General features: G+C 38.6%; 1 protein-coding gene and 1 long non-coding RNA gene across 4 annotated transcripts in view; both read left to right on the forward strand.

Annotated features, from left to right (window-relative positions):
- Positions 1-5,025: 5,025 nt before the first annotated feature.
- VAPA (VAMP associated protein A) overlaps positions 5,026-24,728 on the forward strand; it is a 47,586-nt gene continuing 27,883 nt past the window's right edge. Inside the window, exon 1 of one of the 3 annotated variants that reach the window (XM_064577928.1) lies at positions 5,026-5,600. In XM_064577928.1, the coding sequence (XP_064433998.1) occupies positions 5,522-5,600 (79 nt within the window). In that variant the 5' untranslated portion in view covers positions 5,026-5,521. The remainder of the gene's footprint in view (positions 5,601-24,728) is intronic. The other 2 variants (XM_045887042.3, XM_045887044.3) reach the window with 2 other exon arrangements.
- Positions 6,288-24,663, forward strand: LOC135362521 (uncharacterized). Its single transcript, XR_010407326.1, has 2 exons — positions 6,288-12,597; positions 12,723-24,663. It is a non-coding gene; the product is annotated as an uncharacterized LOC135362521 (long non-coding RNA).

Raw genomic sequence — 24,728 nt, forward strand, 5'->3', positions numbered from 1 at the left:
TCAGTAAGAAAGAATGGGTTCAGTGAAAATGTACAACTTTGGAGGCCCAACTATTGATCCAAACAGTCCAAAGATACTTAAATATGCCCCTTCTTCAGCTGCTGACATGGAGTGGAATCTTGTTCCTGACAACAATGAGGGAGACAGATATCCTCAATATATTCCTGATGGAGGTGTGAATTGTTACAACCCTTTGGATAAAAAGTATGCAATATAGCGGTGCTTGGCTGGCTCAGTCAGTTAAGCGTCTGCCTTTGGCTGAGGTCATAATCCCGGGTCCTGGGATCGAGCCCTGCATCGGGCTCCCTGCTCAGCGGGGAACCTGCTTCTCCTTCTCGTGCTCTCCCTCTCTCTCTGACAAATAAATAAATACAATCTTTAAAAATAAATAACTAAATACCTTACAATTAACAAAAAAGTATGCAATATATATTGAAGTAAAAAATATCTTTGATCCAGTGGTCCCACTACTAGAAATCTCCCTGTGGAAATAAAAGCATTCTATGATAAAAAAAAATGCATATAAGGATGTTTATTGTAGTGCTATTGGTTGTGATAAAAGCCTAGATCAATTTACATGTTCATCAATAAGGGAACAAATGGTTCTATAGTAGGGTCATCTATTCTATGGATTTAGCTGTTAAAAGACTGAGTTAGGGGGCACCTGGGTGGCTCAGTCTTTAAGCGCCTGCCTTCAGTTCCGGTCATGATCCCAGGACCCTGGGATTGAGCCCCACGTCGGGGTCCCCGCTCAATGGGAAGCCTGCTTCTCCCTCTCCCACTCCCCCTGCTTGTGTTCTCTCTCTCGCTGTGTCGCTCTCGGTCAAATAAATAAAAAAAATCTTAAAAAAAAAAGACTGAGATCTTTGCCAATTGGGGGCCAAAGACCGGGCCAGATATTGTTAATACACTGTAAAGTGAATCAAGCAATGGTCTGGTAATATGTTAGAATTCATGTTAAAACAAACAAACAAACAACAATAGCAAAAAGCCAATTAGCTCTGTTTTTATAAGTATGGATAAGGTTAGAAGGTGATACACAACTCAGGCAGTTAAACTGGTTACCCGAGGTGGAGTAGAAATTGGGAGGTGTAGGAAGAAACTTTTTGTCCATATGCTTTTTTTGGATTATGTCATTTGTTATAATGGCACAGATTGCTTTTACAGTATAAAAGATTAATTGAGAAAACACATATTCTTCAAATGATTCTTCATAAACAAAGATGATTAATTTTACAGTTTTAACTGCTTTAAATGGTTATAAAAAGAAAAATCCCCAGGATAAGTCTGTTTTTTCTAGCTCTTCTTCCAGCCTTGATTTTTTCTGGTGAAGCTCCCATCTGCCTTATGTTGGAATCTATATTTCTCACTGAAGTCTTACAAATGTGCTACAGTAAGCACCACCAACAAATTCCCATTTACATGATGTTGCATCCCCGTGATGCTGCCTGGTCTCGTACAACTTTTAGTTAGTTATCAGTCTCTGTCATGTCTCTCTGTTTTACACAGATCCCTTTGTGTGCAGTGACTCTGCTTCATTTCTGTTTGACTCCCAGCATCCTTGTTACTCGGTCAGGAGAATGGTTTGCAGTCCTTGCCTTCTAGAACAGCTCAGCAGATTTCCACCCTATCCACTTCCTTCCTGATCCACTCTTGGCTTCCCTGATGCCTCACTCTGCAGTACTCTAACATCATAAGCTGAAAGAACATAATGAAGGGAATTAGGTGCTTATAACATTGTGGGGAGGGGTGGAGGAGCAGGCTCTAGACTAGGCTCCCCAGGAATGACTCCAGGGCAGGACTGACCTGCCCCACCTAGCCAGCTGCTGCCTCTGAGGCTGCACCTCTTGCTTCTGACCCAGGGATCAGGAAGCTGGACCCAAGAAGGGACCACTGCTTCTGCTGACCCCCAACAACTGACTGTCTCTTGATATCCAGGAAGCTAGTAAATGGATGCTGGAATGCTGGTGCAGAAAACTTGAAGTCTCAGGGGTTTTGCCTCAACAGAAAAACAGCCAGAAGGGGCAGAAAGCTGGCCTTGGTCTCATGTCTAACTTTTAAGTCTTGTCTAAGTGTATCTCACTACTTAAACTTATTTCAAGAACAGAATCCTAGCTGTAAAGGAGATACTTCGTTTGTCTCTCCTGCTTGAATGTAGCCCTATGGGAGCAGAGACCATGTCTATTGGTTCACCACTATACCACCAGCAGCTACCACAGTACCAGGCACACAGTAATGTATAAGGTAACAATACTGGATCCAGGCACCACCCTAAGCTCTTTGTGTGCATTAACTCATTTAATTCTCACAACAAACCTCAGATGTAGGTATCATTATTCTCCCCAGTTTACAGATGTAGAACAGGCACAGAGAGGTGAAATAAGTTTGCTAAGACCGTACAGTAGTAAAGAGGACTGAACCCAGCAGTTCAGACCCAAGGCCTGTACTTATTCAATATGTTTTACTGCCTCAATGTTTATTGCAAGTATGCCCATTTAAATGTTTACTGAGTTGTATTACACAGATAATTGATCCTATGCAAATTCATAATTACAGAGTACTTTTATAAAGTAAAATCTAACATGTTTAACTATGGAGATGGTTATACTTTGTTACCATTTGTACTGGTAACTTTTTTTTTTAACCTTGCCAAACTTATGAGATAATCTGTCCAAAGGTGAATACCATTAGTGATTTAAGTGGGCTGAAGTAATATTCAAGTACTTCATACATCTTAGACTCATAAAAACTTCTTAGTAGCTAGAGAAATATGCTTGAGTATATATATATATGTATGCATATATATGTATAGATGTACTCTATATATTTGCTAATACTTTAAGAGAACTTTATGTGCTGCATTAATCAACATAAGAAGAGCAAACAATGAACATTAGGCTCCATGTTTGTCCATTCCTAATTTAAATGTTAAACAATACATAAGTCAATTATAATTTAAATTGTCTTAATCACTTTCAGTTGTCATTTCATTGTGGCTTTGGGAAAAGCAAAAATGCACAGGATGGAAGATTGGGCAACTTTTCCCCAAAGTTTAGCTCTGTTACTGCCATGAGATGCTCTTATTCCCATATTTAACAACAAAAGTAAAACTTGCTGTTATTTGGTAGTTCTGAGAAGGGTGTGATGATGTTTATAAAGATCTTTGAACTGCTAGAAGAAAGGTAGTAATACCAAAGCATAAGCCTCTTAAATAGTGCACTATTTAATGAGGGATCGATGATTCAGGAGGACTCTGAGTCATTATTAAGGCGATGCTCTAAAATAGTAATAGAGGAATTATTCCAAAGATGTTTCATGTATTCTTAGACTACCAGAGATTTAAATTCTCATATAGTTCTAAGACTATATGATATTTGAAGCAATACTGAGAAGACAAAAACAGTCGATTTCAAAGGTAATGACTTAAAATGGGCAGAGGTTTCTTCATTATATAGATTGGAAAACTGGGATACAGCCAGTTCATACTTCCCATTGAATTCATGGTGAATGGGTAGCCATTGTCCCATATGGGAGTGACAGGGAACTTCCTCAGCATGCTGTACTTGCTAATTGCTGTTTGCACACTGGAGATTCCCAAATGCTTTCTGGTAAGAGAAATGTCCATCTAGCTGTGGAGGAGCCAGTTCAGCCAAGGCTAATTTGCCCATGGATAACGGTTCTTAGGCAAGCAAAAAAATTGCAGTTTGTGACAGCTTTAGGGCTCTCAGTTCACAGCTAAAGATGTGTGAGACACCATCCCGTGGAGTGTTTGTCAACCTCAACTTTTTTTTTTTTAACCTTAAGCCATCTCTTGACAAACACAGTTTTTATATTCTCCTTTAAGGATGACTGAAATTTCAAAATAAATTTCGTGAATAAAAATTAATCAAAGGAAAGGTAAATTTAGAATATACTTTTCCAACTATTTAAGCACTCCCATCCTGCTAGGTTTTTCACGGCTTAAGATACATGCTTCTTGTGCGGTACAATCTTCTGCGGATGCTAGGTTAGCTATTCTGGAGAGCTATCCCCAGATGGGCCCCGATACGTGCATGGATTGCGCTTGAGAACTTGGACTTTGTGCCTACGCTTAGATCACTGTTCATTTGCTCATTTATTTTCAGGACAAACTGCACTGCTCCTTCATGGCAGCAGCCTCAGTATGTCCTTTCTTTTGTGGTGCTCCCTAGGGACTTAAATTCACGTAGTACCGTACAGGCTTACTTACAGCACCTTCATTTGTTTCATTTGATATTCCTGTCCCCGATTACCCTGGCAATCGGTTAAAGATTTGTCAGCACCTTTGTTCACAGGATTTTCCTCATTTGGTTCGGTTTACTACACGCTACCCATAAATGATGCAGATGGAATTCATTTCCAACACCGGAACGTGACAACTGTTTCGGTTTGGGTCTATACTTAATAAAACCGAAGAACAGACGCCCGCAACTGAACGCTGTAGATTTTGACTTCTATTTCTAGCTTGGTAAGTGTGCCTTGTCAGATTTCCCCAACGGCGGGTTTGCTTCCTAAAGGAGGGGTGTTTCCTCATCTGCTTTTGCATCACTGGATTGAATTCAGGAAGCAGTAGACGTTGGATTGGAACACGACAGAGAATGTTGCCCTACCAATAGAGGGATGGGTAGATTTAGAGAACAAATTGACAAATCCCGTCCTGTTTTCCACAGGGTATATTTTATATTTCTAGGCGGGCGACCTCAGATCAGTTTTTCAAAAGTTTTTTTTTTTTTCTTTTCAGCGCAGACGAGACGCTCTCTGAGAGCCAAAAATGACTGTCAGCGCGCCCCACCCCATTCGCCTCCAACGGACCTCATTATCCTTCCCGCCCACAAACAGCCACTACTACAATTCCCAGCAAACATCGCGCAGCGCCGCAAAAGGACCAGGCCCCACTGGCAGGCTGGGAGTTGTAGTGAATGAGCCTGACTCCTCTTTCCTTCTATTAGGCATTCCCACTTGGAAGACGATGATGCGCTGCTACAGCAGGCTCTCCAGTTTCGCAGTCGGAGCCGAACGTGACCGAAGATTGCGCCCTTCTGCCTTGCGGTGCGCACCGCATCGGTGCCACGGAGTTTCGCTCCGCCCTCTGTCCACGCCCGTTCCCTTGACAGCTTGAGTTCCGAGCGGCCGCGAGGCCCGGAACGCGCAGGCGCAGCAGCCGGCGCAGCGCAGGGCAGGACTCGAGGGCGGGACGAGCGCTAGGGGCTCCCGGCCGCCGGGGCGCGCACGTAGGCACGCAGAGGCCGTCACGTGGGGTGCCGAGGATCGCAGTGCGCGTGGCCGCGGCGGCTGGTGTGGGGTTGAGTCAGTTGTGAGTCCCAGAGCTGCTGACCCAGCGAGCGGCCCAGTGGCCCGGCCACAAAGCGGCAGGCGTCGGGGGTTCGGGAGCCGTGAGCTGGCCCCATCATAGAGCTCGGCCGAGCCGGCGCCGCCGTCATCCCCCGTCCCCAGCCAGCAAACCGCCGCCGCGGGCGCGCCCCCGCTCTGCGCTGTCTCTCCGATGGCGTCCGCCTCCGGGGCCATGGCGAAGCACGAGCAGATCCTGGTCCTCGACCCGCCCACAGACCTCAAATTCAAAGGTAGGCAGGCAGAGGGCAGCTGCCCGGGTGGGGCGGGCGGACGGCGTGATTTAGGGTGGGTGGGGGGGTCGAGGGAAGGTCGGCGGCGGGCCGCGAGTGAGCGTCCCCTCCCCCACGCCCCGGCACTTTGCATTCTCCGGCGGCGCCCCGCTCCGGCCCTCGGCCTGCCTGCCCCGCGCCCGGCCCGCTCCCTCCCGCCCTCGCCCGCTCGCGGCTCGATGCGCGCGCCGGCCGGGGCGAGGCGGAGGGGCCCGGCCCTGGCGCCGCCGCCGCGGCCGCCATCTTGCGGTCCCGCGGGGGCGCCTCCCGGGTGCTGCCCGCGCTGCTGCCCGCGCCTGGCAGTCGTCCTTGGCCCCCGAGGGCCGTCGGGCGTTGTCTGGGAGGGTGTGGGTGGGCGGTGACCTTACAGAGTGCGCTCGGATCTGCGGCGGGAAGGGGGGCCTGGGGGTGGCGCAAGTGCGTCGGTCTCCGGAGTCGGCTGTCAGCGTCGGTGGGAGGCAAGGCGAGGCGGTTGTGCGGCGGCCCTGGACTCGGGTCCTAGAGAGAACCACCCCTCGGCCTTGAGCAGGGGCTGGGCGGAGCCGGCCCTCGCAGAGGGGGTTGCTGTCTACCTTTTTACCTTGTTTAGAATTTGGCTGTCAGGTCCGAGGAGCGCTAGGGAGGCGGAGAAGCCCATGAAGTCCTCTGGTTATGACTTACCCGGTTGTGTTGGCAGAGACCCAAGCGCGTGCGGGCAGGAAAGCTATGCGTCAACCCGGGAATTGATAGTAGTAGGTTAATAGTCGACGTCTTCCTGGTCCTCCAGTATGACATTTCAGCTCACCTTTCGCGTAGGGCGGACCTGGCCTTTGCTCTTGTTTCGTCTTTGGCTTAGCTCTTTTGCTGCGGAATCTTCAGCGTTGGGGACTTTTTGCCTTTACGTTTGCGGGTTATGAGAAGGCTGACGAGGTGTCACTCCGCTCTGGAGCGCCCTTGGTATACTTACACTTCGTAGCAATGCTTGTGATAAATTATTAGTCCGATTTGGTGATTCCTCAGGAATACTGAAGGGCTCTTTGGCTCATTTGGTTGTCATTATGTAGGGTACTTTAGGGAAGAGAGTGAAACTGGCTTTTTAGGAATACCGAAAACGTGTGGAGATCCAAAATGGAAAGCAGATTCCTTCCTGTCTTCATTTAAAGTGTAAAGTGAATCGCCTTTTGGAAGGTTCATTATCTTGTATTTCAATTTCAGCAGTTATGATGAGAGCAGTTTTTGTGAAATGTGTAACTATTTCAAGTGCTTAAAACAAATTAAATCTTTTATTGTTGTACAAGATCGAGTCCAAAGAAAAAAACAATTGTTTTCCATAGGCAACGTTTTAAATAGTTTTAGGAATTTTAAAATATTGTTTTCTGGTATTGTGAGAGTAATATTGTATAGCTCCTTTGTTTTGCAAGCTTTTTAGTACATTTGCAAATTTCTTTGGAGTGAGCTGCTTGTTCAGTAAGGATTTGGTTTTAAGACAACTCAAATATTTTGAGGGGCACTAAGTGTATTTTATTGTAACAAATTTATGTGTGTGGCATTTCACATAGTTTTACCTGAAAGAAAAAATCACCTTTGGGGAATCATGAAATTGCCTTAGATAGCCATTATCTTTGGTCGGAGGAATTTAATGTAACCCCTATAATGGGGTGTGTTCTCTTGAGAAGTTAAAAGAACTTTTGCTTTTACTTTTTGACAGGTTGAGTTTACAGAGGAAATTTCCTCTACTGGATAACCGTATTGCCGTTAGGGACTTAGAAGCCTTTAAAACCAGTTTTAGGCCAGGATATGTGTGCAGAATTTGAAGCTTTCTCCCTAGAAAAGTTGTAACGTTGCCATAGTAAGAGACTAATAATAGTGGAGAAGCAAGCTAAAAAAACAACTCAACCCTACACAGTAACATTCCTATGTTTCACTTATTTTAGGTATTGAAGAGTTATTAGTCATGATTATAGAACAGGTTTTTCTTGTGTTATACATGAATGTAATTCACAAGGACCATTTTTAAAAGTTTGGATATCAATAACCACTTTTTTTTAAATTAATTATTTATTTATTTATTTTAAAGATTTTATTTATTTATTTGAGACAGAATGAGAGAGAGAGCACATGAGAGGGGGGAGGGTCAGAGGGAGAAGCAGGCTCCCCGCCAAGCAGGGAGCCCGATGCGGGACTCGATCCCGGAACTCCAGGATCATGACCTGAGCCGAAGGCAGTCGCTTAACCAACTGAGCCACCCAGGCGCCCTCAAAAACCACGTTTTAAAATTGACTTCAAAAAAAAGTATTTCATTGAAAAATTTAGAGAGACGTATTCAGTTTACTTATTCAGTGAACACTTATTGAAAGCTTTGTGCCATCCCTATATTTAATTAAGATTATTCAGCTGAGTAATTCAGCAGTAATCAGTTTATATTTGGGGATTCAGTGCTAAACAAGGTGGAGGAAAAGATTTACAGTTTGTAGTTTCATGGGGAAAGCACCCAGTAAAACAGTGAAACATGTTAGGTTTTATCTTTGCCCTCAAGGAACTCAAAGACTAGTGAGGGAGACCTAAAAGGCATGTAGGTGCTATAATAGAGGCAGAACGGCTATGAAGAAAGAACCCACCCGCCCAAGTTTCTTGGAAGAGGCTAATTTTCATTTGGGGGGTGAGGGAAAAGGATTGGGCAAGGGAATGGTGGTTTACTCAACCACTGATGTAAAAGAACATGTGGCTTATAACTTAATGGTTTGCTGTGTGCTTCTGTTCTAGGGTGGGATAATGGGGAGGATTGGGAAACAGGAGGGGTAGGATGAATTAGGAGAGGTGACCTTTGGTGTCATTTGATTCCTTCCTTAATGTTATTTTTCTAGTCAAAGGTAAATAATTTCCTTTGATGGAAACCTCTCTGTATTCCAACGCACAGTTCACCACTAAGTGAGGAGACTCATTTCAAATCCACAGTCTCCTTATGCTTAGTTTGATGATGATGATAATGATATAAAGTCATTTCATTCTGACTTGCCCTAAATCACCTGTAATTTTTAGTTTAAATCTGTTAAAGGATAGTTTTCAAAATTCTCTTATCTTTCAGTAGGCTTATTTAAATTCTTTTGAACTCAACATTTGACTAAGATGGTTTCTCCGAGAGTGACTCATTTAATCATTCTGAGAATAGGTAGTGAATTTTTCTGTCATATGCATAACAATCATCTTGATAGAATTATCAGCACTTTGCATAATTATGGAGAAACATATCAGTTTAATACATTTTTATAAATACCTGTTTTACTAAAAATTTTTGTTTTATATAATTGTCAACATACGAAGATTCTTTTATAATGGTGTAATGAATTCTGAGGTAGTTCTTCTGTTGCTTTAGTAAAGAAAAAGAGGTAGATCTTTTCAAATTCTGTTTAAGCCATGGCAGTAATTTGACCTAGAATTCAGATTTGGAATTTGATATTATATCTGAGAGATGATTTTTTTGTCATTATATTTTATTATTATTAATTTTTTCCAATTGTATTATACAATTTATTTGTATTATACAATTCGTTTTTCCTTCCTATTAGTTGGAAGAAATTTAGAAAATGCTTAAATTGTGAACGTATTCTTCCTCCTAATAATCAGAGAAAGGAGAGTAGACTAAAACTATTGTGTTGAAGGTGGCCCATAACAGTATCAAGCCAATAAAGAAAATTAAGCTCTCTGAGGAACCAAGAAACTGTGATGTGTCCGCCAGAGCATCTTTGAATAGCAGCATGTTACTAAGAAGTACAAGTGAGGATGTGGAGTTCTTCTACTCTTGGCACATTTTTAGGTCTTTCAGATCAGCTCCTGTTTCACAGTGGCTTCATCAGATTCCTGGGGCGCCCCCCCCCCCCCCCGCCTTTCCTGGGCCACAGACATCTTATTCATTCCTTAAAAGCTTTGGAGTAGCTCTTGATTGTCCCCTGGATAAAAGTCCGATTTTATTTATTTATATATTTTTTAGTATGGCATTTAAGCCCTTCCATGATGTGCTGTCTCCTCTTGTAACACCTCTTTATCTGCACACATCCATACTTTCCCCCTGCGAAAGAAAAACCTTTCTCATATCCAAGCTTGTTCTGTTTTGTTGGTTAAGGTAAAATCCCTGACTCATACTTAGACCATGTTGCCTCAGGTATTTTCCCTCTCATGTTTTCAACCAGTGGCTTCTTCCTTTAAACATATAAATACACATAAATCTTTCATTTTAAAAACAAATAAGCAAACAGAATACTCTTTGACTCCCAACTCCTTCTGGTATATGTCCCTCTCTGTCCCTCATTTCCTTTGCAGTTAGACTTCTTAGAAAAATTGTCCCAGGGCGCCTGGGTGGCTCAGTTGGTTAAGCGACTGCCTTTGGCTCAGGTCATGATCCTGGAGTCCCGGGATCGAGTCCCACATCGGGCTCCCTGCTTGGCGGGGGGTCTGCTTCTCCCTCTGACCCTCCCCCCTCTCATGTACTCTCTCTCTTATTCTCTCTGTCGCAAATAAATAAATAAAATCTTAAAAAAAAAAATTGTCCCTGTTCACTGTCCAGTTTCTCACTGTCCACTGTAGTACTACTTTTGTTCTCACTGCTTATTGATTGCTGATTGAATTGGTCATTTCCATTTCTTATCTCTTTGGCACTTGACATTATTAACAATTTCTCTTTTTAAAAATTCAGTTCTTTTGATTTCTGTGTTATTGTCTTCTAATTCTCTTCTTTGCTCTCTTTATTGTCTCATTTGTGGGCTTTTTGTTAATTGCTAATGTTTCTGAGATTCTGATTTGGTTTTATCTCAACTTTCCTTGTTCAGTCTCATTGTTTTGATGATTTTCTCTTCTTTGCTCTCTCTTTGCACATGTTGGTTCACACCCAGATTTGTATTTTAATTGAGACTTTACAGTAGTCAGTTCTAGAATTGCTTATTGATTGTCTGGATTTGAATTTTAATTTAGGCTTTTTGGGGACGAGGGCAGAAGGAGAGAGAGAATCTTAAGCAGGCTAGGAGCCCTACACAATGCTTGATTTCACAACCCTGAGATGATGACCTGAGCCAAAATCAGGAGTCCGACGCTTAACTGTTTGAGCCACCCAGGCACTCCTTAACTCAGAGTTAGGAATGGTGGTGCTGTCAGACTCAGTATATCCCACATGGGTTTTTTACAACCCAAGCCTACTTGTCTTCCCATATTTTTAATTTTCTGGTGGCATCGTGGTTACTTATACCAGAAATATTCTGTATATCTACTAATTAAAATCTGTTTTTCTACATCCCATAGATAACTCTTGAATCTCTTTTAAAACAACTGTACTTTTAAATTTATTCATTTTAATTCATTTAATTATACAATAAAGATTTGAGTTTCTGCTATATGTAACAAGTGTTGAATAAATGTTAGAACTACAGTTCTGAATAAAACAGAATCTTTTATTCATGAGGCAATTCTAATGGGAGAGATAGACACCAATCAGGTAATCAGAAGAAGGAACTGTAGCTATGAAAAGGTGTGTAGTGCTATGAAAATGTAAAATAGGAGACTTTGATCTGGACAGGGAAGACACAATTGGACTAAGATTTTCTAAGAATGAGAAGTTTTCCTGGGTGAAGAAAGGAAAATGCAGTAGGAGCTGCATGTATTTGTAAAGATCCTGTGGCAGAAGGAAACATGAAACATTTAAATGTTGCTAAACATGTTAAAGTAACATCTCCTGAGTGTGGTGTTGGTTTGTAGGTTGAGTAAGGAGTTTTGTTTTTATTCTAACCCATTGAGGGATTTAAAGTGGGGGGAATGGTAGAGGAAGAGGGAATGGAGTGATAATCACATATGTATTTAAAAAAAAAAACATAATTCTGGTAACAACATGAGGTAATATAGGGGGGAGATAGAGATGAATTAGGCAGTTGTTTTGGTCCAGGCAAGAAGTGACAACTTGGTCTGAGGTATTGGGAGATGTATGTAGAGGGTCAAGCCAGTGAGACTTGGTGGTCTATTAGATATGCTTATGCAGAGTAGAGGTATCTTGGATGTCTCTAACATTTCTGGCTTACATACTGGAGGAATGGTGGTGCTATGCGCTGAGCTAAAAAAAAGAAACACTGGGTATTTGAATGAGGACCACATGTGTTTTACTTGGGGTGTGTGGGAGTGGTAGGAGGAGGATCCTGATCTCACTAGGTATGTTACATGTGTTTAGGTCCTTTCAAGATAATGAATGAAAAGGTAACTAGTAGGTTTTGGTTTTATGGATGTGTTACTGAGGGAGGGGTCTGGACTTTGGATAATTACTTTATTTCGGGTGATTATCTCTTGTCTTTTTTCTACTAGTCTATAGACAGGCCTGCGTTTCACTAGTGCCCCCCTCTCTCAAGCCTGTCTTCCAAACTGCTGCTAGAACTACCCTTTGTAAAATGCAAACCTGATATTATTTAAAGAACCTGGCACGTTTTCCCATTATGTAGATGAGAAAGTCCAAAATCCAATGCCTACCTCTTCATTTCTTCTCTTCATAGCTCTGGTTACATGAAACCATTTTCCCAAACACTTTAAGCTGTTGCAAGACTTTGCACAGGCTCTGTCCAGAATAATGTTCTCACTCATATCTGTCAAGCAGTCTCCAGTTCAAGAATCCCTTCATTTGTGAATCTTTGACTTTTGCAGTCCACGTTGGTCACCACCTTCCTTCTTAAGGCCATTATTGAAGCTTGTGCTTATCTGTAATACCATATCAGCACTTAACCACATTACATAGTATTTATGCTTATATATTTTTTCTCTCCCAAACTGTAGGGTTAGCTACTTGAGGATATACTTGTTTATTTTATTTTTACGTCCATGGTAACAAGATCTGGCATGGATGATTGCCCAATAAACGTTGATTGCGTTGATAGGACTCCGATGATTTCTCCTATAATTCCGTGGTTTTCATCTTGGATCTCTTTTCAGTGGGGTTTTTCATCTTTCTTTGCAGGTAGTTGTGTTTTCAAATTTTTTTTTTAGTTCCAAAAAAGGGATAGTAGGGTATTTTGTTAAAAGCTGCCTAACCATAGATAAGTTTTTTTCATCTTTGTGCTTCACCTTTTTTCCTTTGTGAAGTGTGAAGCAGGACTAGGTGATTTCCTGGATGTTGTTCTGGCCCTAAAGGTTTTGAATATGTGTGACAGCTGAGAACAAAAAGAAAACAGGATATTTCTGTAAGTGGGCAAATATATATAAAGAATTGGGAAAACTGGGTTTGTTCTTGGAGTTTGGTATTTTGTGATTGTTAGTATTGGTAATTTTTTTTGTTGGTTTCTTATATTAGTTACCTTTTAGTTTCCTTTATGTAAGACTTTCCTTCACCATGCAGAGATGTTCTGTGAGGAGAGTCTGTTAGCAAGCACCCTTTTATTTTCTCAGAGGCACTTCCTGCCCTCTATTTTTCTTGTGCTTTTGGATCTTAATCTTAGCGGACTGCCTGTCAGAGGAGAAGGTGGTTAATGTTAATATAGGATGAATCTTACTTTTTTCTTCAACCTTAAAAAGTTGTTTTCAAAGAAGATTAAATGTAAGAGGAGCGCTATTATTTGCAAAAGCTTGTTTTTTTTTTTTTAACTGAAATGTGACTCAAATTACTAGATAAAAGGTTTAAAACTTCTTATGAAAGATTTCAAATATTCATAAAAGTATTGTAATGAACCTTTATACTTAAATCTAATAATTCATATACTTAAATTTAATAATTATAGCATTTTATCATGTTTGTTTATATTTTCTATGTTTGCTGCTGTTTTAAAATAGATTCTGGATATCAAACATTTCAAACCTAAATCCTTGAGCTTGCTTTTCTAATAAACAAAGGGACATTTTCTTTACATAATTATAATGTCATTATCTTAAAACCAAAAATAAGTATTTAATATCATCTAATACTTAATCTATTGAAATTTTCCTAATTATACTTCTGTTCAGTCTTCTGTGTATTGCATTTGGTTGTCATGTATCCAGGTCTTAATTTTAAACACTGCCTCTCCCACCTCTTTTTTTTTCTTTTTACCATACTATTTACTTGTTAGGAAGATCAGATTGTTGTTCTAATATTCTAGATACTCTAGATATTCTGAAATGTGTTTCCTGTAAATTTGGATTTAGATTTGAAGGCTTGATTAGATTTAGGTTTCAGTATTTATTGGTAAAAATACTTCATGGATGGAATTCTGTCACATCAGGTATAGACTGTCTGGTTATCCCAGTTTTAGTGATGCTGATTTGTGGTAACAGCCTTCATCGAAAAGTTGCATAGATATGAGCCTGTTTCTGGTAATATGTGCAAGAAAAAAGGTTGGAAAGAAAATGTTAACAGTTAGCTCTGCTTTAGGGTTCGGGTGTCTTTTGTTTTTATATTTTTACTTTTCTGTGTTTTCCAGGACTCCACATTGAACATGCGTTGCTTTTTATAAGAGAGGAAAACTTATTTTGTTATTAGTCTTGATACCTTTGGAAGATTAGATCCCAAAGTCTTCATTTGTTCTTCCTGTATTACTTCCTTTTATTTTTAATTAGTAATTTAAGTCTTTTGCAGTCTGAGGTCTTATTTTTTTAAATAATTGGTCAAGTTATAGGACGGTAAATAGAAAACAGGTCTAATGTTTGCAACCTTCCAGTAACAGTTCACAAATCGAGTTATATAAAGACAAACAGAAGACCATGTGCATGTGAAAGTAAATCTAATTTATAGTCTCCCACAATAATTTACAAATCGTAACTGTATAAATGTGTTGTTTCTTTGAGCTCTTACTATGGGCATCAGTTGATGTTCTCTTGTGAGAAGTGTGAGAAGTGAGACTAACATTTTATTTCTCTGAGAATGGCTCCTGCAGATAAATTTTTAGGATCCCTCTTCCCCCAGTGTTGATTGGTTCAGTGGTGAGCACCTAACCCAAGGCCAGCCAATATATATATATGCTGATGACTGACCAGCCAGAATTTGGATGCCACCCCTTTAAAAAGCACATTTATAGGTAGATGATAGGTTAGATCTTTAAAGTAGGCTGATTTTTGCCATGTGTAAGCAGAAGCAACTAGTTGAGAGAGAAGAGGGGGAGAAAAGCTGGCTAGAGATCTTGTAGTCCCAGGAATTACTTTCTCTTGAATGAAGCCTCTTTTTTTTTTTTTTAAGATTTATTTTATTTATTTATTTATTTTTAAGATTTCATTTATTTGACAGAGAATGAGAGAGAGAGAGAGAAGCGCGTGTGCACAAGTAGGCAGAGCGGCAGGCAGAGGGAGAGGGAGAAGCAGGCTCCCCGCTGAGCAGGGAGCCCAATGCAAGGGATCGATTCCAGGCCCCTGGGATCATGACCTGAGCTGAAGGCAGCCGCTTCACTGACTGAGCCACCCAGGCGCCCCTTATTTATTTTAGAGAGCAAGCGAGAGAGCATGTGTGTGAGTTGGGGGAGGGTCAGAGGGAGAGAATCTCAAGCAGACTCCCTGCTGAGCGGGGCATCAACGCTGCCAGGCTTGATCCCTCCATCCTTGAGATATGATCTAAGCCGAAACCAAGAGTCGGACAGCTCAACCTAACCACCCAGGTGCCCTGCAGCCTCTTGTTTTAAGGCCAGCTATACCTCATTTCCTGTGTCATTGAGACTCCTTATATCTTTATAATAAATTCTTAAGTATGGTTTTGCTCTTCATAATAAGTTCGTTGCTTAAACAAGATTGGACTTCATAATTTGTGAAAATATATTCAACTTTGATTGTCACACATTTCACCTTATGAAAGTAATCTAGATTAATGTCTTAAGTTTTTATGGAAAAAAATCCACATAGATATTTTTGATCACTTACTCGTCATTAATATACCATAGTTTGCTTAGCTGCTTTTTGCTGGCATTTGGAATGTTCTCTATAACTAGAGTAATCATGAACATTTTGTACTATTTTCAAAATCCAGATTTAAATGAATGAGTTTAGTTAATGTGTATTTTAGCTTTTTAAGGATTCAGTTACTATTTTAAAAAATAGAGATGTTAATTAAAAAAAATTGTTAACATGAGAGGACTTTAAAATACTTAGCTTGCAGTATAATTTGATAGGTTTCTTATGGGCCTACATTTTGACAGCTTTTATTTTGTAGCTGTGTACTTCCATATGTATCCATCCACACACATATATCCATTTATACGTATTTACTTTAGTACTTGGATAATCTGATGTGAATTGGAGTGACTGCCATACCTTTAAAGGTATAGGGTATCTTTGTTCCTGTTTAGTTTTTTTCTCTCTAAAACCAAATTTACTTTTATAACATTGGGGAAGATGAATCACTTGATCTTGTTTTCTGAGTACTGTTCCCACTGCCAAAAACTTCACTGACAATAAAATCCTCAGAAGATGTGTTTTTCTGAATTTCTTTAGTCTCCCCCCCCCCAGCATTTTGCAAATAAAAGGCTTTATGAACAAATTAAGCTAATAGGTATACATGTTTAAAAGTCTTTCTGATCATAAAATTCTCGACACTTAAGCATGGAATGCTTAATGTAGTGAATTGAAAAAAGATGGAAAAGTGTAAAGCAAATAAAATTACTCAATGTTACCATCTAGAAATAGCGACTGCTAACATTTGATGTATTTTTATGTTTTCTGTGTATAATTCTACACACTTATTTCCTGTATTTTTGTTAATATTATTGTGATCATTTTCTCATGTTATGAATATTTTGCTTCTGATCTAACAAGTTTTAGATCTGTAAATGGTGCTAAAAACTTTTATTTCCATTTCTCCCCAAATATCCATTTTCCATTTATTTCCTACCATCCTACTTATCTAGATTTTAAAAAGTTATCTAAACTCTTAAGATTTGGAGCACCTCTCTTTTAATAAAGATGTTAAGTATCAGGCATCCTTCATGTTTAGCCTTGAATGGAAATGTTCTCTTTCAAATAGTTTTTTAAGTGTGTGTACATCTTATTTTTCTTTAGTAGAAGGTTACACAATGGAAGGGTGTAATTTATATAAAGTTACAAATCAAAATGTTCTATTTCTCTGAAAAGACAATTTATTGTTCATTCTCTCCCTCATGTTTTCAACACTGTCACTGGGATTGTTTAGGTCAGAGTGAGCAGCCTGTGCATCAAAAGGTCTGAAAAAGCACTTCTAAAATGTTTACAATAACTTTATACAAAATGTTAATAAAGCTGTGGAAATTTAGGATTGAATTATCTGCCATCTTGTCATAGAATAGAAGATATTCTTTAATTAAAGCCATAAGCAAGTGAAGTTGATCATAATGTCACCTAATTTTAGAGCCCAAAGGAGCTTTGGAGGTCATTCTGTCTATTGCCCCTAAAATGCATGGGGTTAGACTGCCCCGGAGAAGTCAAGTGATTTGCTCAGGGTCACTCACCTAGCTAATGGTTTTAGATTTGAAGCCTCTAATTCAGCAAACTACTTTATAGTTTTTACAAAAGTCATAGGACACCATCAGTAACAGAAACTAGCTCCCCCCTCCACCCCGCCCCAGGCTTCCAAAGGAATGAAGAAAATAGATGTTTTGACTTTTGACTGAGGTGCTTTTCCAGGTGAAGGTAATGGATGAGTATTTATATGATCAAACCACTACATTATTTGAAAGCGGCACGGAAGAAATAAGACAGGGTTCCTGCCTATCGGTAACTTTTAACTATGACTTTAAGCCCCATTCTAGATGGGAAAAACTGTATTTGGTTTTTTTTTGAATGACGACACACTACTGTATTAAGGGGATTTTGGTGATTTTTCTTCTACATTTTCATCTACATTCATCATATTTTCATAATTAATGTTAGTGAAATTTTATAACAAGATATGTTTAGTATTTTTAAAACCTTGAATAGAATTGACTTTATTTTTCAGAAAGTAGTACTCTATTTGTACAGATATATTTACACAATATAGTAGTTATTCACTACCTGCTTTGCCAGGGATTTTTTTTTTTTTTAAAGATTTTATTTATTTATTTGAGACAGAATGAGAGAGAGAGAGAGAGAGAGCACATGAGTGGGGGGAGGGTCAGAGGGAGAAGCAGACTCCCTGCCGAGCAGGGAGCCCGATGCGGGACTCGATCCAGGGACTCCAGGATCATGACCTGAGCCGAAGGCAGTCGCTTAACCAACTGAGCCACCCAGGCGCCCTTTGCCAGGGATTTTTATAGTTGCTGGGGTACAGTAGAAAACAGAACAAAGACCCAGTCTTCATGGACCTTACATTCAAGTCTGAGATTTCAGTGTATTTGGAAAAAATAAAAATAAAAAACACAAATAAATTAAGGTGACTTCATTTTTAAAAATTCTAATGAAAATGTTTTAGGGCTTTTTTGGATGTAAAACATATTTTCTACTGTTTATGATACTTATTTCAGGAAATATTCAGTTGGCCTGTGTATGGGACCAAGGGAAATACAATATCCATTTAAAAGTCTTTTTCATATATTAATGATTTATTGCACTTTCATGGCTTATTGCTGTAGAAATCTACCTGGAATGCTTATAAATTAGGAAACAACTGTAGCTAGGTAGTTTGCATAAAATACATACAGAATTTATGAGAATTCAAGCTCTGGAGTCACACTCATTTGACTTCCCCACTTTCCACTACATGGTAGTTTATGACCTAGGACAAGTGTTTTAACTTCTGAGTCTGAGTTGACTTATCTGTAAAAAGGGATAATAAAGTGTCTACCTCGTAGGCTTGTTATGAGGGACATAATTCATGCAAAGTTCTTGATACACAGTGCCCAATAAAAGCTAGCTGTTAAGAAAACTTGTTTTAGCACTATTTTTACTATTACTACTACTGCCTTGCTACTATTATTGTGGAGAATCTTAGTAGATATTCTGTATACTATATTGTGTATACTCCACGTGCTTAATTGTTTTAACATGACTTGTATTCAGCAGTGTAATCTTCATGTAACTGGAGAACTGTATAATCAGTGATATAGCTGTTAATTTGCTAAAACTTGTGGAAACATTGAAGTGTAGTCATCACCTGCTTTGCTACAGCTACATTATTTATGTATTTGAGCTGAGCATCCAGTCTTCCTCTTTAGGATTTTTACTGTTCTGTTTCAATAAAGGTAGGATGAAGGAGTAAAAATGTAATCACTTAAATGACTTAAGACCCTAGAGTTACAGCATTTGAAACAAAGCATGCATATTTCTGATATTTTTTATTTTGTTACATGTTAATTAAAAAGAATCCACGTGACTCTTCAACCATCCTTCCAGTGCTGTTTAGCCAGCAAATAGTATTAAGCAGCTACTATGATTTACAGTCTGTGTTAATTACTCCAGTTCATTCAGGAGTGAATTGGCTGCTGCTTCTTAGGGAGCTTATAGTTTAGTTGGATGAGACAAGACATGTACATAATAAAGTAAGTGAGAAGTGCAATGAGAGAGGTATAGATTATGTGCTTTGTGAATTGTGTGGCCAGCCATGTTTCTCCTCCAGTGCTTTAGTTCATTGCACTGTCTGCTGTTAATTAAATTACTCAGAGGTCACTAACTGAGTCTGTTCCTCATAGCCAAGAACTCAGAAAGACGTTGTTAAGAACTGAAGGGTCTGAAAATTGAGCATACTACAATTTTATGAATATTGGTAGAAGATATGAGATTCCTGGGTGTAGAGACAAAGAACTTTATTATTCATGACAGTGCGTGTAACATGAGCTTCATATTTGTATTGACTTCCTTTGCCCCCTCAAAAGGCAACATACAGGGTTTCAGTTCAGGCAGATGCTACTCACATAGTGGGTTTGCATCATAGCTGAGAAGCCCTTGAGTGTAGGGAATCTGAGTCTTTGCTAATGTGCTGCATGGAAACTTAATCTGACTTTTTTTTCCTAGAGGAAGACCTTATCTTTATTATACAGGACAGTAAAAAGCCTGCTCTCTCCTCAGGAGGGAGGCATTGTTTTCCAAGACTGTTCACTCTTCAAATACATCCTTGACAAGATAATCTGGATGAAAGCCCCAGTGCCTCCACACTGAAAACATGCAGAAATGCTAGAGACCTGTAGAGAACTATCTCCCAATTGGCCTCGGAGTAGCTAGCCTAAATGGATGTCTCAGAGTTCATGAATTAATGTTCATGTACATTGCCTGTTTATTCTTAAGCTGCATCTCAGAGGCCTTTTTTATTTCTTAAATGCTCTATGCTATATACTACTGCTTATCCTGAATTAAAATTTGATTCTCTTTAGAGTAAGCAAATATTGAACTCAGATTGAGGTGTTTAGGAGTGGGTGTACTGATGTCTTCAACTTACTTTGCATCAAAAATAAGATGGATGGACAGAGAGATGGATAAATAGGTTGATAGTCTCAAATACAACAAAATGTTAATTGTCAAATCTAGGTGATGGATAGATGATTGTTTACAATGATTTCAATTTCTTTGTATAAAAATTTGCAATAAAATGTTGGGGGAAAAGCCAAGCCAATTGCTCTCTTCTATTCTCTCCCCCAACTCAGTTTTCTTTGCAACTAAACTCACCTTGGCATTTTCAAGAAAACTTCATTGGCAATTCTTATCAAAATGTAGATGGTTGACAACATTTAAAAAATTTGTTTAGTCAGAGTGTCTATTTTGGCCGTTTTAAGCATAATGGGCTTCTTTTTAAAATTGGGGATTTGGAGAATAAGGGTCCCACTTGTAAAAGGAAATCATTGTTCTGCATGCTAGCATTTTAGGTATACAGCCTGAGTATAAAGGGCATTTCATGCAGGAAAAATATTTTTAGGTAAAGGAGGCAGACCAGTTCCACTTGACATATCCTTCTTGGTGAGCTGCCCTAAACTTTTACTACCTTTTTGACATTTTAGGTTGCAGGTCTTTTCAAATTTAATGTCCAGACTTTTTTTTTTTACAAGGCCATATTTGTGTCTGTTACATTTCTGATTTTTAGAATTTGGGGCAGGGCATAGGATTTTGGCTTACTGGCAATAGCAATGGTAGTTGGAATTAGGACACAATACTTAATGACAGGAAATGTTATGGCTGCTTAAAAGTGAGACTAAAGGAGGAAACAACCCATGTAATTATAAAAGGTAGGGTTATTTTGATAAGTTTTTTTTTTTTTCAGTTGATGACTACAAGTAAGTGTAACCTGTATCATATGGAATTTTGTTTTATATGAAATACTATTATATATAAACAGTGAAATTTCATCTCTAACCTAGGAAGTATGTATGAAATGGTAGCTGTGATTGGTGACTAGTATACTATTAGGTAATCTTAAAATGGATATTTTCAGTGATTGTTTCTAAATGTTAAACCAAGCATTTACATTAGACAACTGACAGGATTTTCCTCAACTAGAGGGATGAAGTTTTAGAAGTCCTCAAAAAGTACATTTTTTATGTGAATTGCTTCAGATGTTTACTTTCTCCTCAAAATTGCTTTTCACTTTTTTTTTTCAGGTTTTTTTTTTTTAAGCATACATCAAGAATCAGCTTTTCTAAAAAAATTGTTTTGCATAAATGAAAAATATGTACGGTTTATAGAATTACCAAAAAGTTAAATACCCATGTAATCACTGCCTAGGACAAGAACTAGAACTTGGCTAATCATTCTGAAAACCTTCTTTGTACCCTCCCAGTTACTATCTTTCCTCGCATAGTTGATCCCTATACCGTATGGTAATCTTTCACTTGTTTTTCTTAATGGTTTAACAACCAGGGCTTTGCAAAGGGTAAGTTTTCAGTTAGTCAAGCAGGAGATTACAGATATAATGCAGTGGTTTTTAACTCTATTGTACAGGATACCCCATTTTTATATTTTGTATTCTTTAATGCCCACTTTATCATATCAAAATAAAATTCATGTATAATATTGCCTACCAGCATACAAATTTAAAATTTTAATATACTGTCCTAATTATAACATAAAGGAGAAGAAAAAAGGAAATTTATAATGAAATAAGCATTTCAGTGTAAATATTTGGGCATGGCTGTGACAAGAGGGAATGAAGTAGCCAGATATTTGTAACCTTCCTAATGACAAGTAAGTTTGGATTTAGGAGAACACAAGTTATCTGAATAGGGCTGACTGGTTTTCTTTAACATTTTGAAATAAGAGCAAAATAAGAAAATTTATGCATATGGGTAGAATTGTGTGTGTCACCTACAAATGTCTGCTGATAACAAGTGTGTTGGGTGATTCAAGTATCATGAGTGGCATTGCTGTTGATAATTGTAATGGTAAACTTAACCTTTTCAAGTTTTGGAGGAAAGAAAACAGATTTTTCCTTTTTACACACTAGATATATTTCTGGAAAAGAGATTTTCACCAGTATGAATTTCTGGGAGGGGTATTTGAAAATTCCATAGGATGAGGGCATGATACTTCTTTGTATGGGACTGCCCAGGTATTGCAGAATGTCTAACACCTTGTTCATTCTTCTTCTCTCCCCCCCTCATCCCCCCCCAGTAGCATCACTCACTCAGTCCTAATGTCAGGCAGAAATACCTGTGAGGGGTTACACCCTTGGATTTAGGATTTGGTTGTGGTGCTTTTCAATAAATTATATAACTTTTCCTCTATTTTTGAGGGTCTGTAAAGGTAGATTTCACTGGGTCTTTTTAACCTGGAGGATTCAGAGATCTATGATACGGTAGCCTTTTTTGTTGTTGTTGTTATAATTTATTACTACTTCTTCTTATTAAGCGCTAGCTTAATACTGCAGAAAATTTCAAATCACCTTTTGACAACCCATTCTTCCCTTTCCCACCCAGATTCTTGATAAAGAGCTCTTAAAGTGAAGACACATTCTTTTCTCTCTTCTGTATATAACTTCGTCAAATAGAGGCAAAGAACTATGTACATCTTGCTGTAAAATGCTGCCCATGGCTATGGAAACAGTGTTTGCCCAGGTTCCTTTTATTGTCCAGGTCCTGAAAGACTCTTGTTTATGAATTTTCTCTTCACAAAGCCTGCACCCCCCCCACCTGCCCTAACCTCTCTATCTCACCCTTACCCCCCCCCAAATTCCATGTAAATTTTTTGTGAATATTTGTGTGTTATTTTGCGGTATGGTATATAGCTTTCATCAGATTCTCAAGGGTTCTCTGACCACAAAAGTGGATCAGATGTTTCTCTCCCTGATTTCTTATAACAATTAAATATGGTTATTCTTATTTTTTTATTTTAATCTGGTTATTCTTATGCTAGCGTTCATCATTACGTGCTGAGTTTCCATTTTAACCTGGAAAATGGGCTCAGACTCTGAGCTGTCTGCTGGGAGAGCAACCCTTGGCTGAGATGCTCAGGTAGAGGGACACAGTGGAGCAGAAAATTTCAAATTCAGATGTTAGTCGGGCTTATTTATTTGTTAGGTGTGTAATTTCACATTTTACTGATAAGGTTAATATATTCAGTTAACAACTTTGCTTTAAATTGTTGGGCTTTTTTCTTTAGACCTATTACCTTCATCTTTAGATAGTTTGCATTTTTGTGTCACAACCACAATCTATTATTAAAGATATATAAGCTCTCTCAGGCAATATACATTTTAAGTACTGTTTTAGAATTCATATGTTGATGGAATTTGACACATGGTCGTTTTCTAAATCACTTAAAAGTCTGTTATTTTACCTTATCTTGGAAAATTAGTATTTTCCTCTAAAATTGAGGTGATTTTAAAAATTGAATTTAAAAAATCTTACGTATGTTATAAAAAGGATTGTTCAAAATTAAAGTTTTGTGAAAAGTTTCTTTTGTCATGTTACTAAGAAATTTTTTTTTTTTTTAAAGATTTCATTTATTTGATAGAGCGAGAGGGAACAGTAGAGAGAGAGGGAGAAGCAGGTTCCCTGCCAAGCAGGGAGCCCGATGCGGGGCTCAATCCCAGGACCCTGGGATCATGACCTGAGCCGAAGGCAGACGCTTAACACACTCAGGCGCCCCACTAAGAAATTGTTTTTATCCATGCTTGCTGCTAATGCTAGATAGAGTCCTAGTTGAAATAGTCCTATAAAAATTTACACATTCTCAGATATCTGTAGTAATTTATGAATTTTGAGAATGTTAAGAAATGGAATCTTTTAAGACTCCCAGTTTCATCAGTAGTTTAAAATAGGTTTGTAGCCAATGATATTGTGGGTTCAAGTGCAAAATGGACAGATTGCAATATTCCTCTTTACCTATGGTGGAGTTGTTAATTAGCTGCTTGTTGAAAAATGGAAGCATTTGGTATTGAAGTAGAGGGGGTAAAATAATACACAAATTGAGTGAGTAATATTACCATATAATTAAAGCAATCTCTTCAGAAGATTATACTTTGTATATATACTTAAAAAAACCACATGCATACCTGTTGATTTAAATAGCTATTTTTCATTAATTTTTTTGTAGCTGTTTCACTGTCTTTGTTTTCTACTGATGTTTTCTCATTTCTGTCTTCTCCCTCTTAAGAGTTCCAAATTTTGTTAGAAAATATTTTACAACTTAAATTTTAAGTGTAAGGTAAGATCATTTCATTCCTTAGGACTTGAAATAATGACCTCTTAATGGCCTTAACTTTGAAGTCTGTTTTCCTCTGGTTGCATTAGGCAGATCTGTTTGTTTTCATCTCCTGCACTCTTCCTAATGCCTCTCTTCATTTGGCTGTATTTGTTGTTCCCCTTCAAATCTTTGTCTTAGATGATTTTCCAATATTCAACTAAATGGGAAACTATCTGGTAGAGTTGAATTTTCTCAGTCTGGGCTCTATACTATAAGGTTTGCTTATAGACATGCTTATTTTTATTTATTTAAATAGTCTCTGTAGTGGTTGTCTTTGATTTCACCCTTTTTGCTTTTTAAAAAATACAACTTTTCGACTGATTGCTTTGAAAGCCATCTAAAACTGCTTTTGGGTTAGTTAGGAGTGTGTAGTTAATGCTTCCTCTTGGGACATACTTTTTATCTTTTGTGCCCAAAGTAAAAGGTATTCATTTTATTGTCTAAATTAATTTACATAATGTCTTACAGGCTTCTCTTCAGCCAAGATAAAAAATGGCTATAATCTTTCTTTTATCCTCTTTTTAAAAAAATGAGGTTATACTAGTTTAGGACTAACTTAATTCAGGTAGAAGTAGATTA

This window comes from Mirounga angustirostris, unplaced genomic scaffold, assembly GCF_029215605.1.
Source record: "Mirounga angustirostris isolate CCGP_5_RB_7025 unplaced genomic scaffold, mMirAng1.0.hap1 SCAF_14, whole genome shotgun sequence".
NCBI classification, from domain to species: domain Eukaryota; kingdom Metazoa; phylum Chordata; class Mammalia; order Carnivora; family Phocidae; genus Mirounga; species Mirounga angustirostris.